General features: G+C 41.0%; 3 protein-coding genes across 4 annotated transcripts in view; 1 reads left to right on the forward strand and 2 right to left on the reverse strand.

Annotated features, from left to right (window-relative positions):
* The window catches only part of LOC139387928 (lys-63-specific deubiquitinase BRCC36), a 46,237-nt gene extending 32,119 nt beyond the window's left edge, over window positions 1–14,118 (reverse strand). Inside the window, exons 1-8 of one of the 2 annotated variants that reach the window (XM_071134319.1) lie at window positions 13,758–14,118; window positions 13,265–13,385; window positions 12,980–13,066; window positions 12,783–12,871; window positions 12,636–12,691; window positions 12,268–12,399; window positions 10,801–10,844; window positions 10,124–10,674 (exon numbers count right to left, since the gene is read on the reverse strand). In XM_071134319.1, coding sequence (XP_070990420.1) covers window positions 10,526–10,674; window positions 10,801–10,844; window positions 12,268–12,399; window positions 12,636–12,691; window positions 12,783–12,871; window positions 12,980–13,066; window positions 13,265–13,385; window positions 13,758–13,862 — 783 coding nt within the window. In that variant the 5' untranslated portion in view covers window positions 13,863–14,118 and the 3' untranslated portion in view covers window positions 10,124–10,525. Of the gene's footprint in view, window positions 1–10,123; window positions 10,675–10,800; window positions 10,845–12,267; window positions 12,400–12,635; window positions 12,692–12,782; window positions 13,067–13,264; window positions 13,386–13,757 lie in introns of those variants that run through there. The other variant, XM_071134318.1, reaches the window with a different exon arrangement.
* Window positions 14,119–14,203: 85 nt separating this feature from the next.
* Window positions 14,204–14,904, forward strand: LOC139387929 (C-x(9)-C motif containing 4 homolog (S. cerevisiae)). The gene is made up of 3 exons (XM_071134320.1): window positions 14,204–14,378; window positions 14,488–14,552; window positions 14,665–14,904. Exons 2-3 carry the CDS (start codon window positions 14,495–14,497, stop codon window positions 14,808–14,810), a joined length of 204 nt encoding a protein of 67 aa, XP_070990421.1. The 5' UTR covers window positions 14,204–14,378; window positions 14,488–14,494; the 3' UTR covers window positions 14,811–14,904.
* A 3,057-nt stretch (window positions 14,905–17,961) lies between these two features.
* LOC139387930 (FUN14 domain-containing protein 1A-like) lies at window positions 17,962–26,526 on the reverse strand. The gene is made up of 5 exons (XM_071134321.1): window positions 26,379–26,526; window positions 22,570–22,735; window positions 22,358–22,433; window positions 22,034–22,162; window positions 17,962–19,175 (listed from the first exon to the last, which is right to left on the reverse strand). The coding sequence occupies exons 1-5, from the start codon at window positions 26,395–26,397 to the stop codon at window positions 19,098–19,100; spliced, it is 468 nt and encodes a 155-aa protein (XP_070990422.1). The 5' UTR covers window positions 26,398–26,526; the 3' UTR covers window positions 17,962–19,097.
* Window positions 26,527–26,832: the final 306 nt, after the last annotated feature.

Here is a 26,832-nt window from a genome sequence, read left to right on the forward strand (position 1 = left end):
CCCTTCCCCAGATCTGTGCCTCGACACAATCCTGTCTCGGAGCTCTATGGACAATTCCTTCGACCATGTGGTTTTTGCTCTGACATGCACTGTCAACTTTTTCTAAAAAACTGTTTTCTCTTTGTCATTATGGAGTATTGTGTGTAGATTGCTGAGGATTTTTTTATTTAATCAATTTTAGAATAAGGCTGGAACGTAAAAAAATGTTTTGAAAAAGTCAAGGGGTCTGAATGCTTTCCTAAGTCACTGTATGCCCATATAAAGCCTTTTTAAAGACTATTTGTAAGTCACAACAAGGAAAAGAAACATAGATAATCAATGCAATAGGGTTGGAATAAACCCCTGTGAGGCATCAATGGGTCTCATAAGAAACCAATGGTCTGACGATCTCTGGAAGTGAGTGCCCCGTCACCGTGGTTCAGGCCTGGGAAATGCAATCACATTTTAGTATTCACTTCGACTCCTCACCTATACAACCACCCCGGGTGGATGTAACTACCACATTCATCTTTTTTTATTTTCATGTATGCTGTGATTTACGACATCACAGGTTGTTATTAAATGTAAATAAGTTCATTAAAAAAGGGGGGAGCCGACACTGCTGCTGATTGCCCACGGTATGCAACAAACTGCTTCAGATCTTAACTAAGAGCGGAGAACCATTCGTGTAATGGAAATAATACATCTCAGACTAAATCTAAGACGTAAATACTCTTAGACGTTATAGAGTGGGATTGGGAACCAGAAAAAAGATGAAGGTCCTCGTGGTAGAGGTGGTGATAGAAACACTAAGATTCTTAGAAAGCTCTTCAGGCCATGAGCTGGAACTATAAATATCAGGAACCAAACAATGACAAAAGAACATGGGTTAACAGTAGTATTTTATCTGTTTCCAAGTTATTCTGTTGTTCAAGAGCATAAATGTTCCTGTTATATTCAGCCATTTGTAGTATGTTTATTTTAGGCAAGTGTAAAGCATGTAGAGTTATGTTAGTGAGTTACGTCCTTCTATATAATTATACTCCGATGAGTTCTGCCTATAACAAAATCTCTTGCATAGTTTGTTTTGTTTCGGTATGTTGCATTGAAAGTGGCTAATATTGTGTTGATTCTATAACAATTGCCACAGTAAAGGGGAACGTTGATAGTGTTAACAGAGAACTGTGGTCATCAAATTTTTCTGAGTCAAGATCACTTTCTGAATCAAAATGGAAGCCGAGATCTACCGCCCCAATTTTTTTTTACGTGACTTAAAATACGTAAGCCTATGCAACATTAACCAATTAAAAACAGTACTGTAGCATCGAGGTTTGTGCAGTTAGCTATAGGCATAATACATTATCACCGCATATTAGCTTTGCTTGAATTGCCCTGCCAATGCATTGTTGTTCGGGACATTTTTTTAAATGATATTTCAACATTTCAGGTAGGCTATATGATCACACCAGTAAAAGATCCGTTGTTGCATTACTTGAGGCACGGCTGAGTGAGTATACATTTAAATTGTTTGCTTTTTATTCTACTGGGCTGTTGGTGCCTGCATCTGAAGGTCAATTTCAGCGGACACTCAACATCCCTCCGCTCTCCCTTTCATCTACTGACGAAGACCAAAAAGGGACATAGTCTTTCATGGAAAAACTCGAGTTGCACCGCATAATTTCTGCCTCATGCACAAATTCATGTTGTTACTCCTATGAACAGAGAAAGTGAAATATTCCTCAATATTAAAAAAAGACCCAAACCGCTAATAATAACAACAACACAAGCCTATATATAGATACACTTTCCTACTCATTCATTACTACTGCAGTGCTTGTTGTAGCGCTGAGTGGAAATAGGAAGAAAGTGCATTTTATGGCTTATTAAAGAGTTGAATACAAAATGTTGACAGTGCTGAGTAAGAACTTAAACATGAACTCAGTCATAAAAACAGCAGCTCTTTGCTGTATTCTTTGACAGTCTCTCTCTAGTCGTGGTTTTAAACGTTTTGAAATCTCACAGTATCAACTTTGCTGTAGCTTTCTTTTATGCCTGCTACGTTAATGCAGACAAGGTAATCTGAGCCTTCCGATTGGCCAGTGTTAGGCTTATAGTGCACTTGATTTGCTCTCTGGGAAGGCAGAGTTTGTACCTTCAGACTCATGAAATGGTTTAAAATGGCAAAAGTCGCCTACCCGGTGCGCAGGGCAGCTGAATCGGGTGCACCTACTGCCAACAGCCAGAGACAAACCAAAAAAATAGGAACAGAAATCTTTATCGTTGGGTTTTTTACAGAAATGTTTGACGATTGAATAGGAATGAATGGATTGCAGATAGCGATCAACCTGTTGGTTGGTGACCACTGCTCTAAAAAGTTCTCTGTGGTCTGATATTTCTTTGCTGGGCTAATGCGCATGTGCTCAGTTTACAGGGAAAATGGTTTTTTGTTTCATATCCCTATATAAAAACAGCAAAAAAGTTCAAATGATTGAGTGACAGGTTGGAGGAAAATCTGTATATTCGCTGTGTTGTGTTAGCACAATGGACAGAGCATACCACAGTGTGTGTATGGGGGCTATGGAAAGCCACTGGGGCACAGGGTTTACGTTAGCCGGGAATTGCTGACTTTTGGCATATAAAATAAATGAAAAGCCGATAAATAAAATTGTAGCCGGGCAAATTGTCCAGAGCAGGTCTGCTGCTGAGGAGAGAGAGAAAGCAGAGAGGAGCCTTGGCCTAGGCTACTGTTGCGTAGATGGAAGGCTTTTTCATTGAAGTAAAACGGAAATTAGAGAGTATGACTACAGTGAAAAGCCTATAAGGCAGGTCTTCAGACTGCAACCATTTAGTTGCATTTTGCAACCCTTTTACACCTGGCTGTAGGAGTTAAAAAATATCTTGGTTGTATCGGTGTGGGCTGCACATTTGTTTAGTTTGCATTATTTTGGGAAGACGAATGTATTCACATAGGGTAATTTGCCTGTTACAAACGGCCTATCTATCCTGTAGACTATATTCATTAACAAAATGGCCTTGCTTTAGTGTGTAGCACAGTGGAGGTTGGCATGAAATCGTCTCTCAATGATCTCTAAGCCTTTGCATTTGAACTTTGTTTGTTGTATAGTGTGATATAAGCAGAATTACATTTAATTACAATGCATGAACTCCCCAAAAATGTGACCCATCTCCGATTTCAACTGCCCCCTTAGTCACTTTATCTAGGTGCCGGGTCTGCATGGGATAGGTTAAGTTTATTTTATTCTAAGCTGCCAGTGGCTTCTGGTTTTCACATAGGCACTTTATGAGCCGTGTGTGTGTGTGTGTGTGTTTAGGAGCTTTAGGAGCAGTGTGTGTGTGCGTTTGCGTGTGTGCATGCAGAGGACAGTGTCTGATCGGCCCCTGTCTATTTCAGAGATAGTCATTAAGCACTGTCACTATCTGGTACGTGACTGTTCATCTGAAGCCAGAAATGCACCTGTGTGCCAGCCTCCCGATACTCCCTGTTGTAGCCCTAGACCTGTTGTGTCCCATCATGGGCTGGTCTTCCACCACAGCTCCCATTCCCTACCCTGCCCTCCCTACACTTTCTGATTCATAGAGCCTTGCAGTTCACACTCCATTCCTCTCTTCACACTCAATAAAAAGTGCCCTTCTGCCAGAAGTAATAAACACAGAAATTATGGGAAGGGATCTGCTATGATGGCAGTGGAACGTCACTTTCTCTATATCTTCACATCCTCCACAACCAGAGGTGCTTAATAATAATAATAGTGTCACTAGTCCATAGGACTAATCAGATGGTTGAGTCCGATTTTGTCGCTTTTATTCTGGTGTAAAGCTACTGTTTGAGAGTACACACAACCTACATGTGCTAAACATACAGGATCTAGTAAGAAAAAGTTTTTAAATGTGTTAAGTTATGTGATGAAAATTCAGTCCTGCATGTCATGTGAGCAGCAGAAAAAACCCTTGATGTGTAAACAGTAAGTAGGCTTGCACTGCCCCCTTGTGGAAATACCATTGTCATATCATTGTTTGAAATCGAGGACCATTATTCTCTGGTGATGTTCATCATCATCATAATTATTGTCAACACCATCAACATAATTTCCATGTAAGGGACCATAGAAATCTAAAAACAAGAACACTTTATGCAAATTACATGTTTTTTTGTGTACAGGGGCTCTTTTAAAAGTTACACTCTCCTCCACTTCTCCCTCCTGTCCATTGTCACCTCTAAAACTAAGAATTGATGAGGAATCTACCTGCATGTGTTTTGCACTGCCGGATTTCCACAAGATGAAGCTTCAGTAATAGTGGTGAATATTTGGTTTTAAATTATCTATTTCATATGGACATAGATATTTGTTGTATTCTAGCATATTTGCAGTTGTTTTTCCTCTAGTTTCTAGGGCTTTTTTAAACAATTGGAAGTGCTTAGGGAGAAAGGCCTCTTTTTCCAGTACCATCAAATGGGCTATGACAATGCATTTATTTCCATCCACAGAGCGAATTACAGCTGATGCGTGTTATTATTAGTTCAGCTTTATCTTGCTTGACCTTTCCATCAAACCACTGCCATATGCTTGAGTCCTTGGGGGATGGAAAGATATGCTGTCTACTGTAAATGGGATGATGTCATGACCACTGGTCTCACACAAGGATTCCAAAGCAATAACAGATTGAGAGAAAAAAAAGAAGAAAAGATAAACAAACCTTTGAAAACTGTATTCATCAGTCAAAAAAATATGTCGATGTGCCCTAGAGGAAGACACTTAACCCTAATTTCTCAAGGGTCGCTGTTGATAATGGCAGATCCTGGCCGTGACCCCGACCATGACCCCACTCTCCGAGGGTATTTTAGGGACAGATTTCCAATTCACGGTTGTATAATACACACTTGTGTGAAATAGGACAAATACCGTGGGGCAAAAAAGTATTTAGTCAGCCACCAGTTGTGCAAGTTCTCCCACTTAAAAAGATGAGAGGCCTGTAATTTTCATCATAGGTAGACTTAAACTATGACAGACAAAATGAGAGAGAAAAAAATCCAGAAAATCATATTGTAGAGTTTTTATGAATTTACTTGCAAATTATGGTGGAAAATATGTATTTGGTCACCTACAAACAAGCAAGATTTCTGGCTCTCACAGACCTGTAACGCCCTTCTTTAACAGGCTCCTCAGTCCTCCACTCGTTCGTTACCTGTATTAATGGCACCTGTTTGAACTTGTTATCAGTATAAAAGACACCTTTCCACAACCTCAAACAGTCACACTCCAAACTCCACTATGGCCAAGATCAAAGAGCTGTCAAAGGACACCAGAAACAAAATTGTAGACCTGCACCAGGCTGGGAAGACTGAATCTGCAATAGGTAAGCAGCTTGGTTTGAAGAAATCAACTGTGGGAGCAATTATTAGGAAATGGAAGACATACAAGACCACTGATAATCTCCCTCGATCTGGGGCTCCACGCAAGATCTCACCCCGTGGGGTCAAAATGATCACAAGAACAGTGAGCAAAAATCCCAGAACCACACGGGGGGACCTAGTGAATGACCTGCAGAGAGCTGGGACCAAAGTAACAAAGCATACCATCAGTAACACACTACGCCGCCAGGGACTCAAATCCTGCAGTGCCAGGACGTGTCCCCCTGCTTAAGCCAGTACATGTCCAGGCCCGTCTGAAGTTTGCTAGAGAGCATTTGGATGTTCCAGAAGAAGATTCTCCCAATGTCATATGGTCAGATGAAACCAAAATATAACTTTTTGGTAAAAACTCAACTCGTCATGTTTGGAGGACAAAGAATGCTGAGTTGCATCCAAAGAACACCATACCTACTGTGAAGCATGGGGTGGAAACATCATGCTTTGGGGCGACTGATCCGTGTAAAGGAAAGAATGAATGGGGCCATGTATCGTGAGATTTTGAGTGAAAACCTCCTTCCATCAGCAAGGGCATTGAAGATGAAACGTGGCTGGGTCTTTCAGCATGACAATGGTCCCAAACACAGCGCCCAGGCAACGAAGGAGTGGCTTCGTAAGAAGCATTTCAAGGTCCTGGAGTGGCCTAGCCAGTCTCCAGATCTCAACCCCATATAAAATCTTTGGAGGGAGTTGAAAGTCTGTGTTGCCCAGCAACAGCCCCAAAACATCACTGCTCTAGAGGAGATCTGCATGGAGGAATGGGCCAAAATACCACCAACAGTGTGTGAAAACCTTGTAAAGACTTACAGAAAACGTTTGACCTCTGTCATTGCCAACAAAGGGTATATAACAAAGTATTGAGATACATTTTTGTTATTGACCAAATACTTATTTTCCACCATAATTGAAGTGTACCTATGATGAAAATTACAAGCCTCTCATCTTTTTAAGTGGGAGAACTTGCACAATTGGTGGCTGACTAAATACTTTTTTGCCCCACTGTATAAGCACCCACTAAATTATTCTTATAAAATATCTAACCTGAAAAGCATTCAACCCTCACCAACTGGGGTCAATACAATTGAAATTATTGCTTGGAACAGGCCCACTGAAAGAAATACAAATTAATGTTCCCCTCTGCAATAAATTACAATAACAGTAATTGAATAAATCTACCAGAAATTAGTCTGATTAACTTTTTTTATTAAATGCATCATTTGTGGCAATGGTAGCGTATGACACGTGAAACAGCATTCCCTCTGTGGCATGTTAAAAAGTCATCTGAAAGGTTTGACGGTGGATGACTTCAGTCATGTATCTATTCTGAAACAATACAGTATATTACAGTTCTATATAACCTTGGGCGGGCTGAGGCAGAAGTCACTATGAATTACAGCAGTTCCGGGTCGGCAGTTTATAATAATCAACTTGTCATCCAACCTCCATTTCCCAAGAATCATGGGTTTCCCCTTCCCTCCATCTCTATACTGGAGTCTCGGATGCACAGTGAACGATGCAGGCAATGCCATCCCACATTACACATTAGCAATGCTATGACGCGCAGTGAACCACCATCCACAGAGAATCACTGATGAGAGCATCTGTGTATTGGGATGTTGATGAAAATGTGATTACACAAGGCCAAGTGAGAATACAGCACATAATATTCACTTCAGTTATCTGCCAAGTCCAACCTCAGTACCTTTTAACCATGCATTTGTTTGTATTTCTGAGATGAGGAAACCTTGTATCTCTGGAGAACAATGCCTCGACATAGAGGAATAACATTGAACATTTGAGAATGATTGAGGCTGTAACGAGGATGATTGTTATTGTGATAGTGATTAGGATGACAGTCAAAGCATTTAGATTGTCAGATTTCAAGTCAGCTCTAGAGGCATTACATCTCATTTATAGGCCTTAATACTGTCTACACCATCTGCCATGCATGACGCCTTGTGCTTGTCACTGATTTCTGGTTGGTATTACTGCTAACAGGGCCCCCTACAGTTCCTCTCACAATGCAACTCTTTCACCTCACTAAAGGCTATTTCAACATCGTGAGGTATCATTGAATAAGACCATAATGAAGATATGTCTCTCAGGAAATTGCTTTCCCTCTGCTCATGTGAATGCAGCAGCACCATGACAGACAGAATACTGAACCACTCCAGCAGATGGGCAAAGCTGTTCCTATAGCAACTCTCAGAGATGGTCAGATCTTTTCAAAGCATCAAAAAAATAAAATATCTCCATCATTTCTATTGTACACACAAAACCAGGCCGTTGAGAGCCGTTGGTAGTTTGCAGAACTATTCCTGCACTAAAAATTAAATGTATGTAGATGTTTGAAATATGACTCTGAAAGCCAGTCATTTTTAAATGACTGCTCACCCAATTTGAGCTGCATACATCTGCATGTGAATGTGGTGTAGCCTAGATTTGGAACTGGTATGGCTTCATTCAACTGACACAAATACTGTAGACAGTGAGTCATCCCCCAAAAAAATTGAGACTGGGGGGGGGGGGTTTAATCCCTCAAACAGAACCCATACAAGCATGACAAGGCACACGATGACTAAGCAACAGACTACTAAATAAGCTACAATTAATACACCAAAATACAGATATAAAATTACATAAGAAACATAATTTAGCTAACAATGCCGTATTAACCAAACAGATATCCTAACTCTTCCACCACCCCTCCTTCATATGAAATAGTTCATTACAAATTGCCCCTACTAATGCCATTCTATCAGAATGAGAACCAACACATTCTGAGGTTATCCGACCAAAAGCCTCACATAGAACTCAAACTCTGCAGGAGCTGAGTGGTTTAATGTTTTGGAATAGAAATACAGTGCATTCGGAAAGAATTCATACTCCTTGACTTTTTACACATTTTGTTACAGCCTTATTATAAAATTTATGAAATTGTTTTTTTGCTTCAATCTACACACAATACCCCATAATGACAAAGCAAAAAACTGTTTAGACATTTTAGCAAATAAAAAGCTGAAATTTTAGTACTTTTTTGGTTACTACATGATTCCATGTGTTATTTACTAGTTTTGATGATATCTTCACTATTATTCTACCAAGTAGAAAATGGTCAAAATAAATAAAAACCCTAAAATGAGAAGGTATGTGCAAACTTTTGACCGGTACTCTAAGTATTCAGACCCTTCACTTAGTACTTTGTTGAAGCACCTTCTGCAGCGACTACAGCCTAGAGTCTTCTTGGGTATGACACTACAAGCTTGGCACATCTGTATTTGGGGAGTTTATCCCATTCTTCTCTGCAGAACCTCTTAAGCTCTGTCAGGTTGGATGGGGGCGTCGCTGCATAGCTATTTTCAGGTCTCTCCAGAGATGTTCGATCGGGTTCAAGTTCGGGCTTTGGCTGGGCCACTCAAAGACATTCAGAGACTTGCCCAAAGCCACTCCTGCGTTGTCTTGGCTGTGTACTTAGGGTCATTGACATGTTGGAAGGTGAATCTTCGCCCCAGTTTGAGGTCCTGAGCGCTCCGGAGCAAGTTTTCATCAAGGATCAGTTAACAAATTCTTATTTTACAATGACGGCCTACCCCAGCCAACCCCTCACCTAACCCGGACGACACTGGGCCAATTGTGCGCCTCCATACTTTGCCCTGTTCATCTTTCCCTCGGTCCTGACAAGTCTCCCAGTCCACTGCCGCTGAAAAACATCCCCACAGCATGATGCTGCCACCACCATGCTTCACCGTAGGGATGGTGCCAGGTTTCCTCCAGACATGACGCTTGGCATTCAGGACAAAGAGTTCAATCTTGGTTTCATCAGACCAGAGAATCTTGGTTCTCAGGGTCTGAGATCCTTTAGGCAAATTCCAAGCAGGCTGTCATGTGCATTTTACTGAGGAGTGGCTTCCATCTGGCCACTCTACCATAAAGACCTGATTGTGTAGTGCTGCAGTGATGGGAGAATCTTCCAGAAGGACAACCATCACCACAGAGGAACTATAGAACTCGGGATCTTGGTCACCTCCCTGATGAAGGCCCTTCTCCCCCAATTGCACAGTTTGGCAGGGAGGCCAGCTCTAGGAAGAGCCATGGTGGTGGCAAACTTTTTCCATTGAAGAATGATGGAGGCCACACTGTGTTCTTGGGGACCTTCAATGCTGCAGACATTTTATGTATTCCCCAGATCTGTGCCTCGACCCAACCCTGTCTTACATTAGGTTTCTACGGTGTATTCCTTCAACCTCATGGCTTGGTTTATGCACTTTCATGCACTGTATATAAACAGGTGTGCCTTTCCAAATCATGTTCAATCAATTGAAATTTACCACAGGTGGACTCCACGTTGTAGAAACATCAAGGATGATCAATGGAAACAGGTTGCACGTGAGCTCAATTTCAAGACTCATAGTAAAGGGTCTGAATACTTACATAAATAAGGTATTTTTGTTTTTATTTGTAATACATTTGCTAACATCTCTAAAAAACAGTTTTCACTGTCATTATGGTGTATTGGGTGTATATTGAGGAAAAATATTTATTTAATACATTTTAGAATAAGGTTGTAACATAACAAAATGTGGAAAAAGTGGTCTGAATACTTCCCAAATGCACTGTACATTTCCATAAACTCATGAAAACATTCATAACTACAAGTAATCAGAGAGTGAATGAGTCATCTCCTTTGACACCTAAGAGCACAAATAAAGAAGCATGAAACATTAAAAAATTATTTAATAAGCAAATACCTGGATATACTATGTCACATTTAAAGAAATTAGCAAATCACATGGGGACATCCTTTCATTAACATAAATAAGTTGATGAAAATTAAAAAAAACACATCCAAACATGTGACAATGTCTCTCAAAAATACAGTAGTGTTTATTAGTAAACAGAACATGACCTAACAGGAAACAGTGGCATTGGGAAGCAAAGACAAGCGTTCAGAGCAAAACACTTTGTTACGATGGAGAAAGATTCAGGTAGTGAATCAGGTGGTTAAAAATCCACGCTCACAGATCACTTAACCATGATGAGATTCCCTTAGTCACTTGTCCCCGTGTGAGAAGATTTACGGCACTGCAAAAACAGAAGTCTTTTCCTTACCTTTCTCTCTCACATGGTTGCCAGCTCCTGAGTTAGTCTCTCCTTATCCAGCTGCAGCTCGATGACGCTCTGTCTGTTCTGCTCCAAACGGTCCTCCAGCCACTGCAGCAGGGGACCACTCACAGCAGACATCTGACTACACAGGTTCTTAGTGAACACTGAAACACACACACACACACACACGTCAGGTGGAGAAAGCAGTCCAGACACATGCACCGTCTGTGATATTAATGTGCATGCTGATACAATCAAATATCAGCTGTCAACAAATACATGACACCAACCTGAGCCATTGTGTATCTTCGTGATCGGATCCAGGTGAGTTAAGCTGCAAAAGGAATGAAATACTACAATTATTCCATTAACAATGAGCAATACACAATGAGCTTCCCTGTGTCCTGTGTGTGCAGCAAGACAATTTTGTATATTATGGTAGACAAAGGGGAAATGTGTTCAGCGTGGCAGAGGCAATTGCAGGTGGGCTCAAAACACACCAAAAAGAGGTACCAGGGAGCTCCTCCCTCACTGGCTTCACCCGCTCATGTGACGGGCAATAGCCTGGTACAACCCAGGCCAGTTTAATCAAATACATTCAATGCATCACTAGTTTCAATCAAGACTCCACCCCTTTTATTGTCTTCCTGAGAACTTCCACAGGCTTTCGAACAAAACGTTAGAAGCCTGGGGTGCGTTCAGTACGACAGAACAGTGTTGAAGGTTAAATTCAATGGAACTGTACTAAACAACCAGTTGATGAATGACGTGATTATTGTGTCCCAGAGGGCAATTATGCATAGCGTGCTGCAGGAGTTTTGCGATCTCAAAATGGTCACCACCATATTGATCAGGCCACAGTGCGCCACAGCCACCAAACGTACCTTCAACGTATCCGTTGAAGAACGATGTGTACCGTTGTGTGTTTCCTGGAAACCCGACATTGAATTCTACGTCAGTCAGAAATGTGCGTTTGACACAGTAAATCTTCCGCTCACAACTTCTACTAGCCAGAACGTTGAAAAAAATACATTTTGACAGACTTTACCGGTTGTCCGTACGGTCGGTCCTTTTGGAGGTAGTAATGTGAGACATATCTACAGTAAAGTATAATCAAATCAAACTTTGTCACACCTTACTGTGAAATGCTTACTTAACCAACAGTGCAGTTCAAGAAAGAGTTAAGAAAATATTTACCAAATAAACTAAAGTAAAAAAATCATAAAAAGTAACAAAATAACAACGAGGCTATATACAGGGTGTACGGGGTAATTGTGTGGGGATATCAACTTTTCAAAGCCCTGGTAGTGCTTTCAGATCTCTAGCAACTGAAGCATGCGCACAACAACCATGTCAACACGTGCACGAGCTCAGAAATGATGGATGTGTCTCGTGCATGTAGTCTTTTCTTGTGCAGGTGATAGAAATCTGAACGCACTACCAGCGCTTTGAAAAGTTGATGCAATTATACTCTCCTGTGGATACATTGTCTCACATTCCTACCGCCAATATGACCAACCGCACAGACAACTGGTAAAGTGCATTAAAATATACCTTTATTCTACATTCTGACTTGTAGAGGTTGCGAGAAGAAACTTTCCTGATTCAAACGCTCATTTCTGCCCAACGTAGAATTCAATGTGATTCAACATTAGGTTTCCATGCAACATTTTGGCAAAACGTATCATTCAGTAGTCACAACAAAGCAAACATTGAACCAAAATAAACGCACCCCCTGGGCTTACGAGGCTACATACCTGTGAATCTTTCTGTAGGTATCCTGCTCTTCCTGGCAGAGGATTCTTGGGAGCTCTACTGCTGATTCAAGGCACACTTTCCCAATGGCCTCATGCGGGACCACATGAATTGGGATCTCGATTCTCTCGTACCTTTATCAACACAGATAGGTATGCAATTCAGTATTTGTGCCAATATTGTCAAATGGCTTATTTTTTGGGGACAACTGCACTGAGAAGGACTGAATCAACTGAATATTCCTCTAATTAGTAGTCATGAGGGAGAAAAGATAACGAGAATCTAATAACACCTCATTTTGTTTAACAGAGAGTTGGATAGGGTATTCATTTCACTGCAAACAGTGGTTTCCAAACAGGGGCACACTTACTCAGAACCTTTCTGGGCTTGTACAGACTGGAAGCAGGTGTAGAGAACTCGACCAGTCTAAGAGAAAATTATCATTGAATTCATTCAATGCCCCTTTGTATATCAAAATGACTTTCTATATTTCAAATTGCTGTCATTTAAACCCTACTTTTGTGTTCTTATCCTCAATGAAACAGGAGAATATCAGCCCAACAAAGCCCTGGTCCATCATTTGGTACATGGCCTGTGTCCTTACATCTGTTGTAGAAAATGAATGACACAGACACACCAACTGAAACAGTTTGCCATGACAGTGAAAACTAAAGTTGTGGAACTGATGTGGTAGAGGGGTGCTCTGGTTCTTACCCACATGTGATGGCCACACAGTGATGTGGGGGTGAGAGTGGTACCAACCAACTACACGCATCGGCCGTCCAGTCATATCAGCCAACCTGTAGCTCTTACTAAGGAAACGGATTACCAAAAATAATAAAATGGCTGTGTCCCCAGGAATCCTATGAAACCTCCACCGGTCACACTGACATTTGTGACATCCATGACACTGACTTTGTCACACTGATCTCCTGCAAGACACCACCAGAAGACAGAGATTTGTTTTTTTCATGAATGAGACATGTTGCACAAAGGATATCTCAGCTTCGGTAGCAGCTGAAGATAGCTGCTCAGGCGAGATTTCCACGCGATCCTTCCTCTTGTCTGAGCGTCGCAGAATAATAACAGAGTGAATGTGGACGATGCGGTTGGTGTCCACCTGTGTAAACAAACCAGGTGACTTAGAAAGCAGAATACTTAGTATACTTAGTAGGGTTGTTAGCGAATCAATGAAATGTGTCACTATACCAAGTTGGAGACATATGCCAACTGAAAATATAAATGCAACAAGGGATACACATGCATGCATGTAGTCTGATTAATCAGGCTGGAATACACAATTAAATTGTACATACCAGGTGTGTATTACAGCCTGATTAATCATACTAGAATGCATGTAACGTTTTCTATTTATCGCGCTAGTAACACAAGCATTTCGCTGCATCTGCTAAAACACCTGCTCAACGTGTACGCGACCAATAAACTGATTGATAAAGTTATATAGCTAAATTGCTAGTAAACGTAACTTTACCTCTCCGATGCAGAGTCCCATTACTTCCTCCTTCTCGGTACTTAATGCGTGATTCATGCAAACCAAAAAGGCATCTGATTCGAGGTGAACTGCGCTCACTGCCATGTTATAGCTAGCTATTTATCAAACTCCACAAACTAGAGTTAACTATCTACTCCTTATCAAAGCGTGTGTTACATCAATAACAGTACGGTTATGCAAGGAGGCGGATTATTCCATGGGTGAATCTCAAGTGTTAACGCTTCGCGTCCTCTCTCCTTCAAACCTATTGGACGAGACGACCATAGGGGCGGGACCAGTAGATTTCTCATCCAATGGGTTTTGAGAAGGAGGCGAGGAGAGAGGACGCGAGAAGGCTGCAATCGAGATCCCCCCATGTGGTCCTAGCTACATAAGTGTGCCAAAGTATTTAACCTCTTAGCCCTCAAAATCATACATTTTGTATACAGTCGTGCGTTTTCCACAAACATAAAATACATTTATAGACATCACAAAATAATCGTGTTATAATTATCTGCAGTTTAATCAGCAAAGTCCATAGGGCAGCCAATCCAGTCGGACGACATTTGGTAAACACCCGGGATTCCGGGGACGTTTGTATCGCTCTTGAAGAACGAACAGGTATACAATCATGACAGTTCAGTATCGTAGGCTAATTGCAATAGGTACAGGTGGTTAATCGTTTATGCTGATTGTCCAAGTAATCAAACTGTCTGTGTTTTCTTGATAGTGGTAAAATGCCACAGAAAGATCCTTGTCAGAAGCAAGCATGCGCAATTCAGAAGTGTTTACAAGGTGAGGTTTTTCCACAACATAATCTATTTCTGATTTCTAACGTGAATAGCTTTTGATATCTGATTGGGTTTCTTGTATTACACGCACTTAGCCCACTGTCTTTGTCTTCCAGCAAACAAGTACATAGAGAGCAGGTGCGAGGATGTAATAAGAGCTATGCGTATGTGCTGTGAGCACGCAGGCGAGAACTCCATCTGCTGCTCAGGGTTCGCCAGGGAACAAAGGTCTACAGAGCCTAAAATTCTTGGTGCATCCTGACCTGATTGTGGACACTGGACAACGGTCTTATTTGTAAATTGTACATAATGACAATGCTTCAAATGTAATAAAGTTGTTTATAATGACAGTAAATTATCCTACGGGGATGAAGTCCAGTGTTGTTCAAGTACTGTTGCCAGGGGTACAACTTCCACGGGGGGGCATGACCCCCCTCACATTCTGAAATTGCATTTTTGTCCCCCTCAGTTTTATCATTGCACTGTGATACAAAACGCTGCTCGGGTGTGCTTTAGGACCATGCAGATGACTCAGAGCGGTCAGGCATATAGGACCAGCACTGGAGAGCTGAACAGAGGCAGCTATTCTTTAGTTGACTGATTTAGCTGGCAATGTAACTGCTGTTTGACAGAAAATAATCTATATTCATAAACTGGGTGGTTCGAGCACTGAATGCTGATTGGCTGGCAGTGGTGGTATATTTAAGCAATAAGGCACCTTGGGGGTTTGTGGTATATGGCCAATATACCATGGCTAAGGGCTGTTCTTAGGCACGACACAGATTATAATAGCCTTGTTGCTATTATAAACTGGTTAGCAACGTAATTAGAGCAGTAAAAAATTGTCATACCTGTGGTATGCTGTCTGATATACAACGGCTGTCAGCCAATCAGCATTCAGGGCTCGAGCCACCCAGTTTATAACAGACTATACCACGGGTATGACAACATTTATTTGTACTGCTCTAATTGAATTGGTAACCAGTTTATAATAGCAATAAGGCACTTCGGGGGTTTATGGTAAATGGATAATTTACCACAGCTAAGGTCTGTATCCAGGCACTCTGCTTTGCGTCGTGCATACCACACCCCCTTGTGCCTTATTGCTTAAATATATTCCCAGTGCTGAGCTAGTAGTGTAACTGACATTTTACGTTAGCTAATGTTTCACCCCCTCTCAAATTAAGGGAATGAAAAACTAGCAGCTAAGTACCACAGTCAGTTCAGCTCTAGCTAGCTGTCAGGTAGCAGTATCTTAACAGCTGTCGTGTGTATGGAAATGTCTTGTAGCCTTTTTTGTCTTGTAGCCTTTTTTTCAACTGAAGTACATTTGATGATGTACCATTAGCTAGCAGAGCTAGCCAAAAGAGCTAACGTTAGCTAGTTAGCTCATTAACTTTAGCGATTATTTCTGCCTCAATCACACGACCTGAATTAAACGATGAAACCAGCGGCCAAACGAATGAAGACTGATATTCTGACTTTTTTTCAGCTCAATGTGAGTTCTTAGTCAGTATACCACTGTAAGGTTATTGATCTATCAGTTTCCCTAGCTAATTCCCTACTTTTCACTGACACGGTGTAAACATCTTTAGAGGCTTCACTGTCATGGTGCAGTCAGTACACAACTCATCATGTCTTAGCAGGATCAGATGGTGACAGATGTCCCTGCGGGGTCAGACAGCCAGGGAAGACCAATCTACGGAGGAGTTTAGGGACATTTTGCAGTATATTATAATCAATGAATGGATGCAAAGTTCCATCTTGAGTTGATAGGTAGGCTAGTCTGGGATCCGTGGTCATTTCAATTGTTGAACCATTGATTCTATTCATGTATAATATAAATGTTCACCAATGCAATTCTTTGTCATGCCTCATCTGAGCAGGATCAGATGGTGATAGTGGTCTCATCAGGGTCAGGCAGCAAGGGAAGACCAGTCTGATGGAGCGGAGGTGACTTTTTGCAGATACAACACTATTTTCTCTGTGCCGCAAACACTGTAAAGAAAGAAGCTTCAAAGATTGAAACTATTTTAAGTCCGTCTGACAAACCAATAAAGCGTCGATAGAGGCTTTTCCCGATGACACAGAACTTGTCATACAGAAATGTGAGGAAGACCTGGGAGACACTTAATGAATGGATACAGATATGTTAGAATGCCCAGTCATGTTCATATAATCTCAGACATCAATTATTGCAGTTTAAGACAATCCATAGAATGTACAATATGCCAGTGAAAATGAATATCATGCACTCAGAAATGTAATTATTCTGCTGGAGGTGTAACACAAAAGGGGACATATTTGCATATGTTATGTTCTTGTGAAGGCTTGCTGAATTCTGCCAAAGAATATGTTCTATCTCAACATGTCTATAGATTCTCCCTGTTTTTGTTTGTTTGGAAATGTTGATTACTGGAGACATCAGAAAAAACTGTGTAACCTAGCATTTACAGTGGCTAAGAAATGCATTGCCATTAATTGGAAGGTTGGTTATCCTCCCACAATGGATGGAAGAAATGTCTATATATATAATCTTGTAATTAATCAAATCTATTTAAGAGTATACTATACTGTGCAACTTTCATAACGTCTGGATGCCTTATGGAAAACAGTACGACAAAAGGAGATACCTATTTAGGCGCTGCTGGGCTGCTCAATCCTGGCCCTGGGTGTCTGCCGTACTATTGGTTAGCACTTTGGCCAAACACCTGAAACCAATAATGAATGTTTCACTAAGATCCTCAAGCTGAGTAGTGTGTTGGGTTGGGGTGCTGCAGGGTCGTGGACCCCTAGGGACAGGGTGACCCAGCTAAATTGTGTGCAAGTAAAAAAAGCTCTAGAGTACTATTAGGCCTATGAATTATATGGAGGGTGTACTGTTTGTGTGTTAATGTGTAGCTGTTTTTATAAAACTTGTTTTCCAAACCTTTCCTTGAGACAAAACAACAAAAAGATGGGAAGGAAGTGTTGGGGGGAGAGTTTAGTTATTGACTAGACTGGTGGGTGTCGGACATGCAGATGGCTCAGGCTGGCTGGCTGAGATTTGATCATCAAAAGGCGTTGTACTTTATTTGTAAGAGTTGTTAATTTGTTAGGCTATTGATTAAAGGTGTAACACAATATTAATTATTGATCTAGTTCAGTCTTATCAATCACTTAAACATATTTAATGATCTCTTACCTAGCTTGATGGCAGCATTTTTGCTTACTTTATGTGGTTCCAAATAGTGATGATGAAGGGCCATATTCAATTGTGTAGAAATGCAGGAAATTAGCTTGAGATGCTTCCCAAAAATGGGAGGGCCCCCAGACCCTCCACCAAGTTGTCCCCCCACTTCTAAAACAAAGTTGCACACCTTACTACAGCTGTATTTTCAGTGAAACGATGGCAAACAAAATCATTCTAAAAAGACAGTTCACTTTTTTATTACTTCTCACAGAATTTTACATTTTGTTTGTAACAAAATATAGAATTTTAAACGGTGAAAAAAATACTATGAAGCTTTTGAACAGCACATTTTACACTTTGCTAAGTAATTGGGTAAGGGTTGCATTGAGGAGGATAAACATTGGAGAAATAATTGTAGCAAACCTGCATTCCTATCAGTGCATTACCTCATCACATGTTCTCTACCAAAGGCTTATTGATATGTTCCATGTATTACAGTACATTCCATAATTGTCCTTAGTCATTTGTAAATACACTGGACTCTTGTATGCTGTGCGGCAGCTTTTGATCATGCAACTTTAAATCAACACAATCTGTACTTGCAAACAAATCTGACTCAGACCTCAGTCTCAAGCAGGGATTTAGAACGCCAGATATGTCCAGTCTGGCTTTCTAACTCCCTGGTCTCAAGTAAGAACTTGACACGCATCCTCATCCACTGGTAAATAAGTCACTACTATTTGGGATGATTAACATGCACACACCATGATTGTCCTTGAATTACACTTTGGAATTTTAGGTAAGAAAATATGATGTCTAATACCATTCAAACTTGTGTTACTGCAGCCTCTTAGTCCCCTTGTACAGTACTTACTCACACATGTATTTCTGTTTGTAACTCAGACCCTTTGGTTTGAAGGAACATAAACACACATACAACCTTGATCTTAACAATTTAGAAAATGAAGGATATTACTAAACAAATCCCAAATTAGGGAAAACAAGTTAAAAGGGCTTTGCTCCAGTTCCATCTGACAGAATGCATTTACATGCATCCAGGTAGACATATTTTGGTGGATTTCAAACCATATCTCAAATAAGTACTGTATTATACCAGAATAATGCATAGGAAAATGTAATAATAAATTAAATAGGTCATGCATAAGCCTCAATGATAAACATAGTTTTTTTTAAATGGTTGTGTTTTCAATTGGACACATTCTCATGAGCCCAACAACACACATCAAGCCTATGAGTTACAGTTTGACATATTATTGATATGTAGTCTACTTGCATATCTAGATAGCTGGTTAGGTTTAAGCTTTTTTTCAGCCTTGTATTTGACACAATATTAAATAAAGAGATTCATTTGTAGATTTAGGAGGCCAAGCCCAGCAGAAATCCCCCAGCAAAACCTCCTGTGAGGACAATATTCTTCTTCACAAATGTCTGCACCTGGTTAAAAAAAAACACCAATGCATGGTTAAGTTTAGCAGAGTATTGATAAGCATTGGTCTTAGTATGGAAGCCCGTTCCTTTTGAGCCCAAGCCCGAAATGACAAAACGTTAAAGTTATGAGTGTGCCATTATATAACACATAGCCTACCACATATTACGCATGGCAGCAAAACAAAACTGATTTAAGATGTCTTTAGTACATAATTGGTCTAGCTTATACTCCAAAATTAAACAGATTTGAGTAGTCACCTTTGGGTGTGGACTCTATTATTATGCATATTGGATGGACTTTATGCGACGCTCCAAAATGTCTATCCATGAGTCTGGGAGAGAACGTATAGGCCTAAGCGATGCACTTGATTAATTGATTTTGCAGTGCGACTTAGTTAGCCCAGAATTAGTGAATTTGATTTTGATAGCCTACTAAATAGGGATTTTTTAAATTTATTTTAAGAATTAATTGATTGACACATTACCTTCAGCTATACAGAATATCTCACCAACATGCATTTCCATCTGCTATCCTTTATTCCTTTCTTGAGTGCGCAGAAGGGCTGTCAACAGTGTAGTGAAATATGTTTCCTTGTGTAAACATGTCACTATTGATGTTCCCGAACAGATTTCACTTGCCCTAATTAAGCACTGGGTAGCTGCAGGAACAGGGTTGGAGAGCTCATGGCATACAGAGTTTGGGGCGGAATATCACCTGTCCAGCAGCTAGAGCATGCTCCTCAAACAGTGGTTGGTTTATGCATGGAGTGAAACTAGTGTTCTTATATTTACTCCTCAACTGCTCATATGCGCCACTGTAAAACCGAAGTAGCCTACAAAGCAGACCCAAAGGAAAGCGCACAGCCTTCATTTGCAATTTGTGTGCATACAGAGATGACATGTCACTTTCCCCCTGCCCATTTGATAATGGACCATTCTAAATCTAAACTAATTTGACATATTAGTAATGACAAGATTAAATTGAGAATAGTCTGATGGGTGAAAATATGATCACTTGATGAGAGGACAGCTGTGCAGCATAAGGTATGTATCATTACTAAAGTTGCTAAATCTTGCATATAGGACCCGTTTCAAATTACAATTTTTACGCTCAACATAGCCACACCATGAGCACTCGCTCTGTAATGAGAAAAATATCCTCAAATTCAATTTACTATAAAATCTGATAAAATGGCACAGGACTTAAGCTTATCTTGTCAGTCAAATTAACAAGCCTACAGCATGGAGCATAGCCAGATAACATGGGCCTACAGTAGGCCAACTCAAATTCTGCTCTTCTGAATTACATTTTCTTCATAGTGTAACGACCCTGGGTTTATAAGCGCGGAAATCGAACCTGCCGCATGAGCATGCTTTCGCGGCACAGTCGATAGCACGCCGGACCTCGGGCTCGAAGGTCGAGGGTTCGAGACCTGCTCCCTGCCGTTTCATTACATTGGTGTCAGAAGTGATCGGACCTTGCATCCACAACAGTGCGTGTGCTTGGCCGGTGAGCGCGTTCCTGTAAGACGTAGAGTCACAAGCTAGCGCGAGGATACGCTCTTTGAAAGGAGGGATTAGTGTTAACGACCCTGGGTTTATTAGCGTGGAAATCGACCCTGCCGCATGAGCATGCTTTTGCGGCACAGTCGATAACGCGCCGGACCTCGGGGTCGAGGGTTCGAGACCTGCTCCCTGCTGTTTCATTACAATATCATAAATGTTTTAGACCTGACTAAAATAAACAGATTTACTGTGGTGTATATTAAATTGATTTATTAGACTTTTCTAAATGTAGCGGTTCCAAAGGCGTGCATCAGGGACTGTATGCGTGAAGGATAAACTTTACCTTGATACTGGCAGTCTTTTGCATGACAAGACAAAATGTAATTCGTTTCGGGGAACACCAAAACTCAGGCTTCTTTAAAACTTAAATAAGTTGAACTCCACCTCAGCTGATGTGAAGTGTAGCTCTCCCCAACATCTCTCAAGCTCCACTGGAACACTGGCCCAGCCACCCCTAAATAGCACCTGGGCCAACACAGGTGAAACACCTTCCCACTAACGAGATGGCAACCAGCACAGGTGTAACACATACTGACTGACAAGGTGACAAATCGGTGTGCCCTACGTGCTAAAAAGCTATACGTGTGAAAGTACAACCTCAAAACATAAATGAAAAAACCAAAGCATGTAATAAATTTAAAGGATAACCATATCTATGTCGTATAGTCAACGTGCAAGCTTTGATATTAATGAATTGGAGAGTTGTTGATGTGAGTTGATGACTTACTATCTCGTAATTAGGGTTATTACTTTTTTCCTCGAGAAATTAAAAATGTTTCATGTTTTGTTTGCGTGCCACGATACAAGTATTGCGATACGAAGTATCGTGGCAAGGAAACAAAACATTAAATTTCTCGAAGAAAAAAGTCAAAATGTTAGAAACAAACAGCATTATGTTGTCACCAAGAGTCACATGTTTATTTTGCAAACTATAGCACCGACATTTTAAAATAAAGTAGGACCATAGAGTTAGTCTAATTCCTGTTGTTTTCTTTGTGCAATGGAAAATCTGGTGTCGTAGTATCACGACACTGGTATCATGACAATCCTACTTATAATGACTTACTATCTCACAACTCAAGTCAGATGTTATTTTTTGGGTGGCAGGAACGGGCTTCCATATATTTGACTTTGTTCTCTTTTATACTCTGGAGTGAAAAGGTGTGGATAGCTTCAACATCATACCATTAGTCATGAGTATATTTGAAATGCTAAAATCACAACACCAAAGAGATCATAAGACATGAATCAGATAGGAAACATCCACCATTTTATAGTAGACCATGATGACCCCTTACCTCATCCACTTTTGTCCTGACTTCCTTACTGGGCTTTTCTGTATTCAACTTCAGCTGCTTCTTGGCCTTGTTTACATCACGCTCCACTCTCTTCCAGTCCACTTTGATGTACCCTGTGTGGTTGGCAATCTAGAAGGAAATTAATCACACACCAATAATGGCAATGTGACTGGGGTTGAGCCATAACACACTTCCATGTGTCCTAATGTGAAACATGAGTGTCAAATATGTGTTAAATGTAGGTAAATAAGTCAGTGTTGTTTAGAACTATGGATTTTCAAACACAAAATAAATTAATGCAGAGCATAAGAAGTCACACCTTACCTGAAGCAAAAAGAAGCCTCCACCCACTGCTGAAGCCGCCAGCTTTCCAACTTTCTGGAACAAATACCCAGCACACCTAAGAGGAAAAACAGCTATTAAACAGAGACCTGCCAATTCATAAATGGTTCAAATTGTAGAACACCACAGCAAATTCACACGGCTTATCCATTTATTATTTATTCATATTACACAATCAGGACTGATTGACTCACCAGCCAGACACTCCACCAATGGCAAGCTGGGTGGCAACATCATACTTCTCTGCTACTGGCCCAGAGTTCTTGCCAAAAACTTTGTTCCACCATCTCTGTTTCTTGGCATAGTCTACCACCTCTTCACTCTTATCTAGAAGATACTCTACCACCTCCTCACTCTTATCTAGAAGAACAAATCACACACAAAAAAAAGAGTCAGACCCACCACCATGTAACTGTATCTAGTTGTAATTTGATATAGCCAATTATTACATTGATTTCAAAGTCATACGCTTGATCGTCCTTGGCTCACATGACCTTGCAGGACACTGAAATACAGTGTGCATCTTATGCTGTGTCTGATGCCAGAAAGTAGACTACATTGACCTTTACAAATCCAGGCTTCTGGACACTTGAAAATAGAGGCCTAAAATAGACCAGCCTAGAGAGACCAGATGGCCATCAATTTCACTTTCAGTCAGACAAACTTGTGATCAGTCGAGAGATTTGGTCTGTCTCAAGATCAAACACACTGACCTGGCAGACACAATCCTTTTTGATTAATACCATTGATAGTGAAACACTTGTGTCATTTTATGGAATTGGCCCTGTTTGTTTTAAGGTCAGTGCTATCCAGGATCCTTGTGACATCCCTACCCTAAAAGCCCATTTATGCTTGATCTGAAAATGTGGTCGGAGGCTCCGTATGGAGGATGTGACGTAATTGCGGCGCCTTCGGAGGCATGTAAAGACCAAAGGATCATCGATGCTTGGCTGTCATTTAACAAATATAATTGTAAAAAAATTGCCTGCGCTACAGACAGTGATACCGGTCTGCTAATACAGGACTAGTAAAGGCCCAGTGCACAACTTAAAAAAAGGCCACTGCAGAGCAGTGCTTGAGGCATCACTACAGACCTGGGATTGATCCCAGGCTGTCACAACAGGCCGTGACGGGGAGTCTCATAGAGCGGAGCACAATTGGCTCAGCATCATCCGGGTTAGGGAAGGGTTTGGCCGGGGGCTTTACTTGACTCATAGCGCTCTAGTGACTCCTTGTGGCGGGCCAGACAGCTGCAGGATGACTTTGGTCGTTAGTTGAACAGTGTTTCCTCCGACACGTTGGTGCAGCTAGCTTCCGGGTTAAGCAGGCGGGTGTTAAGAAGCAGGTCATGATTTGGAGGACGCATGACTCGACCTGCACCACCCCCGAGCCCGTTGGGGAGTAGAAGCAATGAGACAAGATCGTAATTGGATCGCAATTGGGTATCACAAAATTGTGGAGGAAAAAGCAGGTAAAATACAAAATACACACAGTACCAGTCAAAAGTTTGGACACAACGACTCATTCCAGGGATTTTATTTTTACGTTCTACATTGTAGAATAATATTAAAGACATCAAAACTATGAAATAACACATATGGAATCATGTAGTAACCAAAAAAGTGTTGAACAAATCAAAATGTATTTTATATTTGAGATTCTTCAAAGTAGCCACCCTTTCCCAGCTTTGCACACACTTGGCATTCTCTCAGCCAGCTTCATGTCACCTGGAATGCACTTCAATTAACAGGTGTGCCTTCTTAAAAGTTAATTTGTGGAATTTCTTTCCCTCTTAATGTGTTTGAGCCAATCAGTTGTGTTGTGACAAGGTAGGAGTGGTATATAGAAGATAGCCTATTTGGTAAAACACCAAGTCAGTATTGTGGCAAGAACAGCTCAAATAAGCAAGAACTTTGAAAGTTTATTCAACTGCAGTGGCAAAAACCATCAAGTGATAGGATGAAACTGGTTCTCATGAGGACCGCCAGAGGAAAGGAAGACCCAGAGTTACCTCTGCTGCAGAGGATAAGTTCATTAGGTTGAATTGCTGTAAAGAAACTACCAAAGGACATCAATAAGAAGAAGAGACTAGCTTGGGCCCAGAAACACGAGCAATGGACATTGGACCGGTGGATGTTAGGATATATATACTAAAGTGATGTTAGGATATATATACTCCCGGTCAAAGGTTTTAGAACACCTACTCATTCCAGGGTTTTTCTTTCTTTTTACTATTTTCTACATTGTAGAATAATAGTGAAGACATCAATACTATGAAATAACACATTTGGAATCATGTAATAACCAAAAGTGTTAAAATCCAAATATATTTTATAATTGAGATTCTTCAAATAGCCACCCTTTGTCTTGATGACGGCTTTGCACACTCTTGGCCTTCTCTCAACTAGCCTCACCTGGAATGCTTTTCCAACTGTCTTGAAGGAGTTCCCACATATGCTAAGCACTTTTTGGCTGCTTTTCTATTACTCTGCAGTCCAGGTTACTACATGATTCCATATGTGTTATTTCATAGTTTTGATGTCTTCACTATTATTCTACAATGTAGAAAATAGTAAAAATAAAGAAAAAACAAATGTCCAGTGAGAGAGGCTGGTTGAGGTTTCCAGGGTTAGAGTATTGCAGAAGTTGTCATATGCTGAGGCAGTGAAGAAAGTAGATGAAGATGGGTCAAGGGTGGCGCAGTGGTTAAGGGCGCTGTACTGCAGCGCCAGCTGTGCCATCAGAGTCCCTGGGTTCGCGCCCAGGCTCTGTCGTAACCGGCCGCAACCGGGAGGTCCGTGGGACGACGCACAATTGGCCTAGCGTCGTCCGGGTTACCTTGGTTGGTAGGCAGTGCGGCTGGTTGGGTTGTGTATCGGAGGACGCATGCCTTTCAACCTTCGTCTCTCCCGAACCCGTACGGGAGTTGTAGCGATGAGACAAAACTACAACAATTGGATACCACGAAATTGGGGAGAAAAAAGGGGGTTAAAAAAAATATATTTAAAAAAAAAAGGGATCCTGAGAGGAGTGGTGTGAGTAGTAGATCTGTACCAGTAGGCCAACTTATGCTTCCGTAAGATTGGATTTTTAGCGTTTATGTACTAACAGGGATGGAATGGAAGTTGCTGGAAACTTGAGGTTGTGGTGGCAGCTGCAGAGGTATTTCGGTGTGTGAGACTTGACGTCAGAAGAGTTACAGGGTGTGGTGGTGTCCCGTCCTTTCAGACTGTTGGCCTGAGGAAGGACTAGATAGATTTAAATAGTGGAGAAGGGGTTGTTGATTTATTTTCTATAAGGGAGTTATACTCCAGTCTCTTAGGTAGCAGTAATGCAACATTTGATGCCAACCGCCATTAAACCTCATCGAATAACAAAAATAAGTGGTTAGTAATACTACAAGATTGGACAAGAAAGTAGGCGGGGTCCCATAAAATGGCCTATCCCCTATAAGAGACTTCAGTAACGGCACAATAAGACATACCAGTCATGTATGCCATATCAGTTAAGGAAGGCTTAATGCCAAATATTATATTACAAAGTTATTGAATGGACCCAATGTGTGTGTCTTAGTTAGTAGTAAATGTTGTGTTAGCTAATGTTAGTGATTCAGTAGCTGGTTAACCTAACTACCGACCAACACACCCAGGGGCACTGGAAGTTACGTTAGCCAACTACCGTTACAGCTGCTAGCTGAATAGCAGGCGTGGTGACTTGCAAACGGAGGCACGCTGATGTGCATTTCACACCGAGTTCTTTCTATCTATCTAGCTAACGTTAACTAACTGCGATTTTTAGCTAGCATAACATTTTGCACATGCTAGTTAACTTTCTGAAGGGCAGCGTTCAAGTGCATTAACGTAAAGAAAGGCAAACGCATGCAGTTTGGGTGCCAGTATTTTATATTTTCAGTCAGATTAAAGACTTTGTGGATAGTTACCTAGATCAATATATTTAAACTATGTATTATATTTCAAATATTTGTTGCTAGCTTGTTTCTCACCTTTCTTCTTCTCGGCCATTTTTTCTCAAGTCACTTCGTTTCAACCCGGATTTGAATCGAGAGCCCATCCGGAATATCACGTGACGGAGCAGAAAACTGGCCTAGTAGAAGAAGAGAGACATTCTCCATGTACGGCTGACTGCAGTGTGCGATTCGGCCCACGTTTGACCCCGCCCACCTTTTTTTTGGCCCATCTGAGGTTTGACAGTCACACTGAATACAAACACACACGTTTGTGCAAGGCACACGTTGAATAAAAGCGTATTTCATTTTTGAAGATCGTAAGAAATATTATATCAAATCAAATGTTATTTGTCACATGCGCCGAATGCAACAGGTGAAATGTGAAATGCTTACAAGCCCTTCACCAACTATGCAGTTTTAAGAAAATACCAAAATAAATAAAATTAAGAAAACAGTAAGATAAGAAAAACAAATAATTAAAGACCAGCAG

Source organism: Oncorhynchus clarkii, chromosome 29 (genome assembly GCF_045791955.1).
Source record: "Oncorhynchus clarkii lewisi isolate Uvic-CL-2024 chromosome 29, UVic_Ocla_1.0, whole genome shotgun sequence".
Classification (NCBI taxonomy): Eukaryota; Metazoa; Chordata; class Actinopteri; order Salmoniformes; family Salmonidae; genus Oncorhynchus; species Oncorhynchus clarkii.

Bases quoted from the DNA above. Each gene is read 5' to 3' on its own strand.
- LOC139387929 (XM_071134320.1), top strand. From the start codon at position 14,495: ATGCCACAGAAAGATCCTTGTCAGAAGCAAGCATGCGCAATTCAGAAG. The intron at 14,553-14,664 runs GTGAGGTTTTTC...TTTGTCTTCCAG, and splicing joins AATTCAGAAGTGTTTACAAG to CAAACAAGTACATAGAGAGC.
- LOC139387930 (XM_071134321.1), bottom strand. The intron at 22,163-22,357 runs GTAAGGTGTGAC...ATTTCCTTCTAG, and splicing joins GAGGCTTCTTTTTGCTTCAG to ATTGCCAACCACACAGGGTA. The intron at 19,176-22,033 runs GTAAGGGGTCAT...TTTTTTAACCAG, and splicing joins TCAGGACAAAAGTGGATGAG to GTGCAGACATTTGTGAAGAA.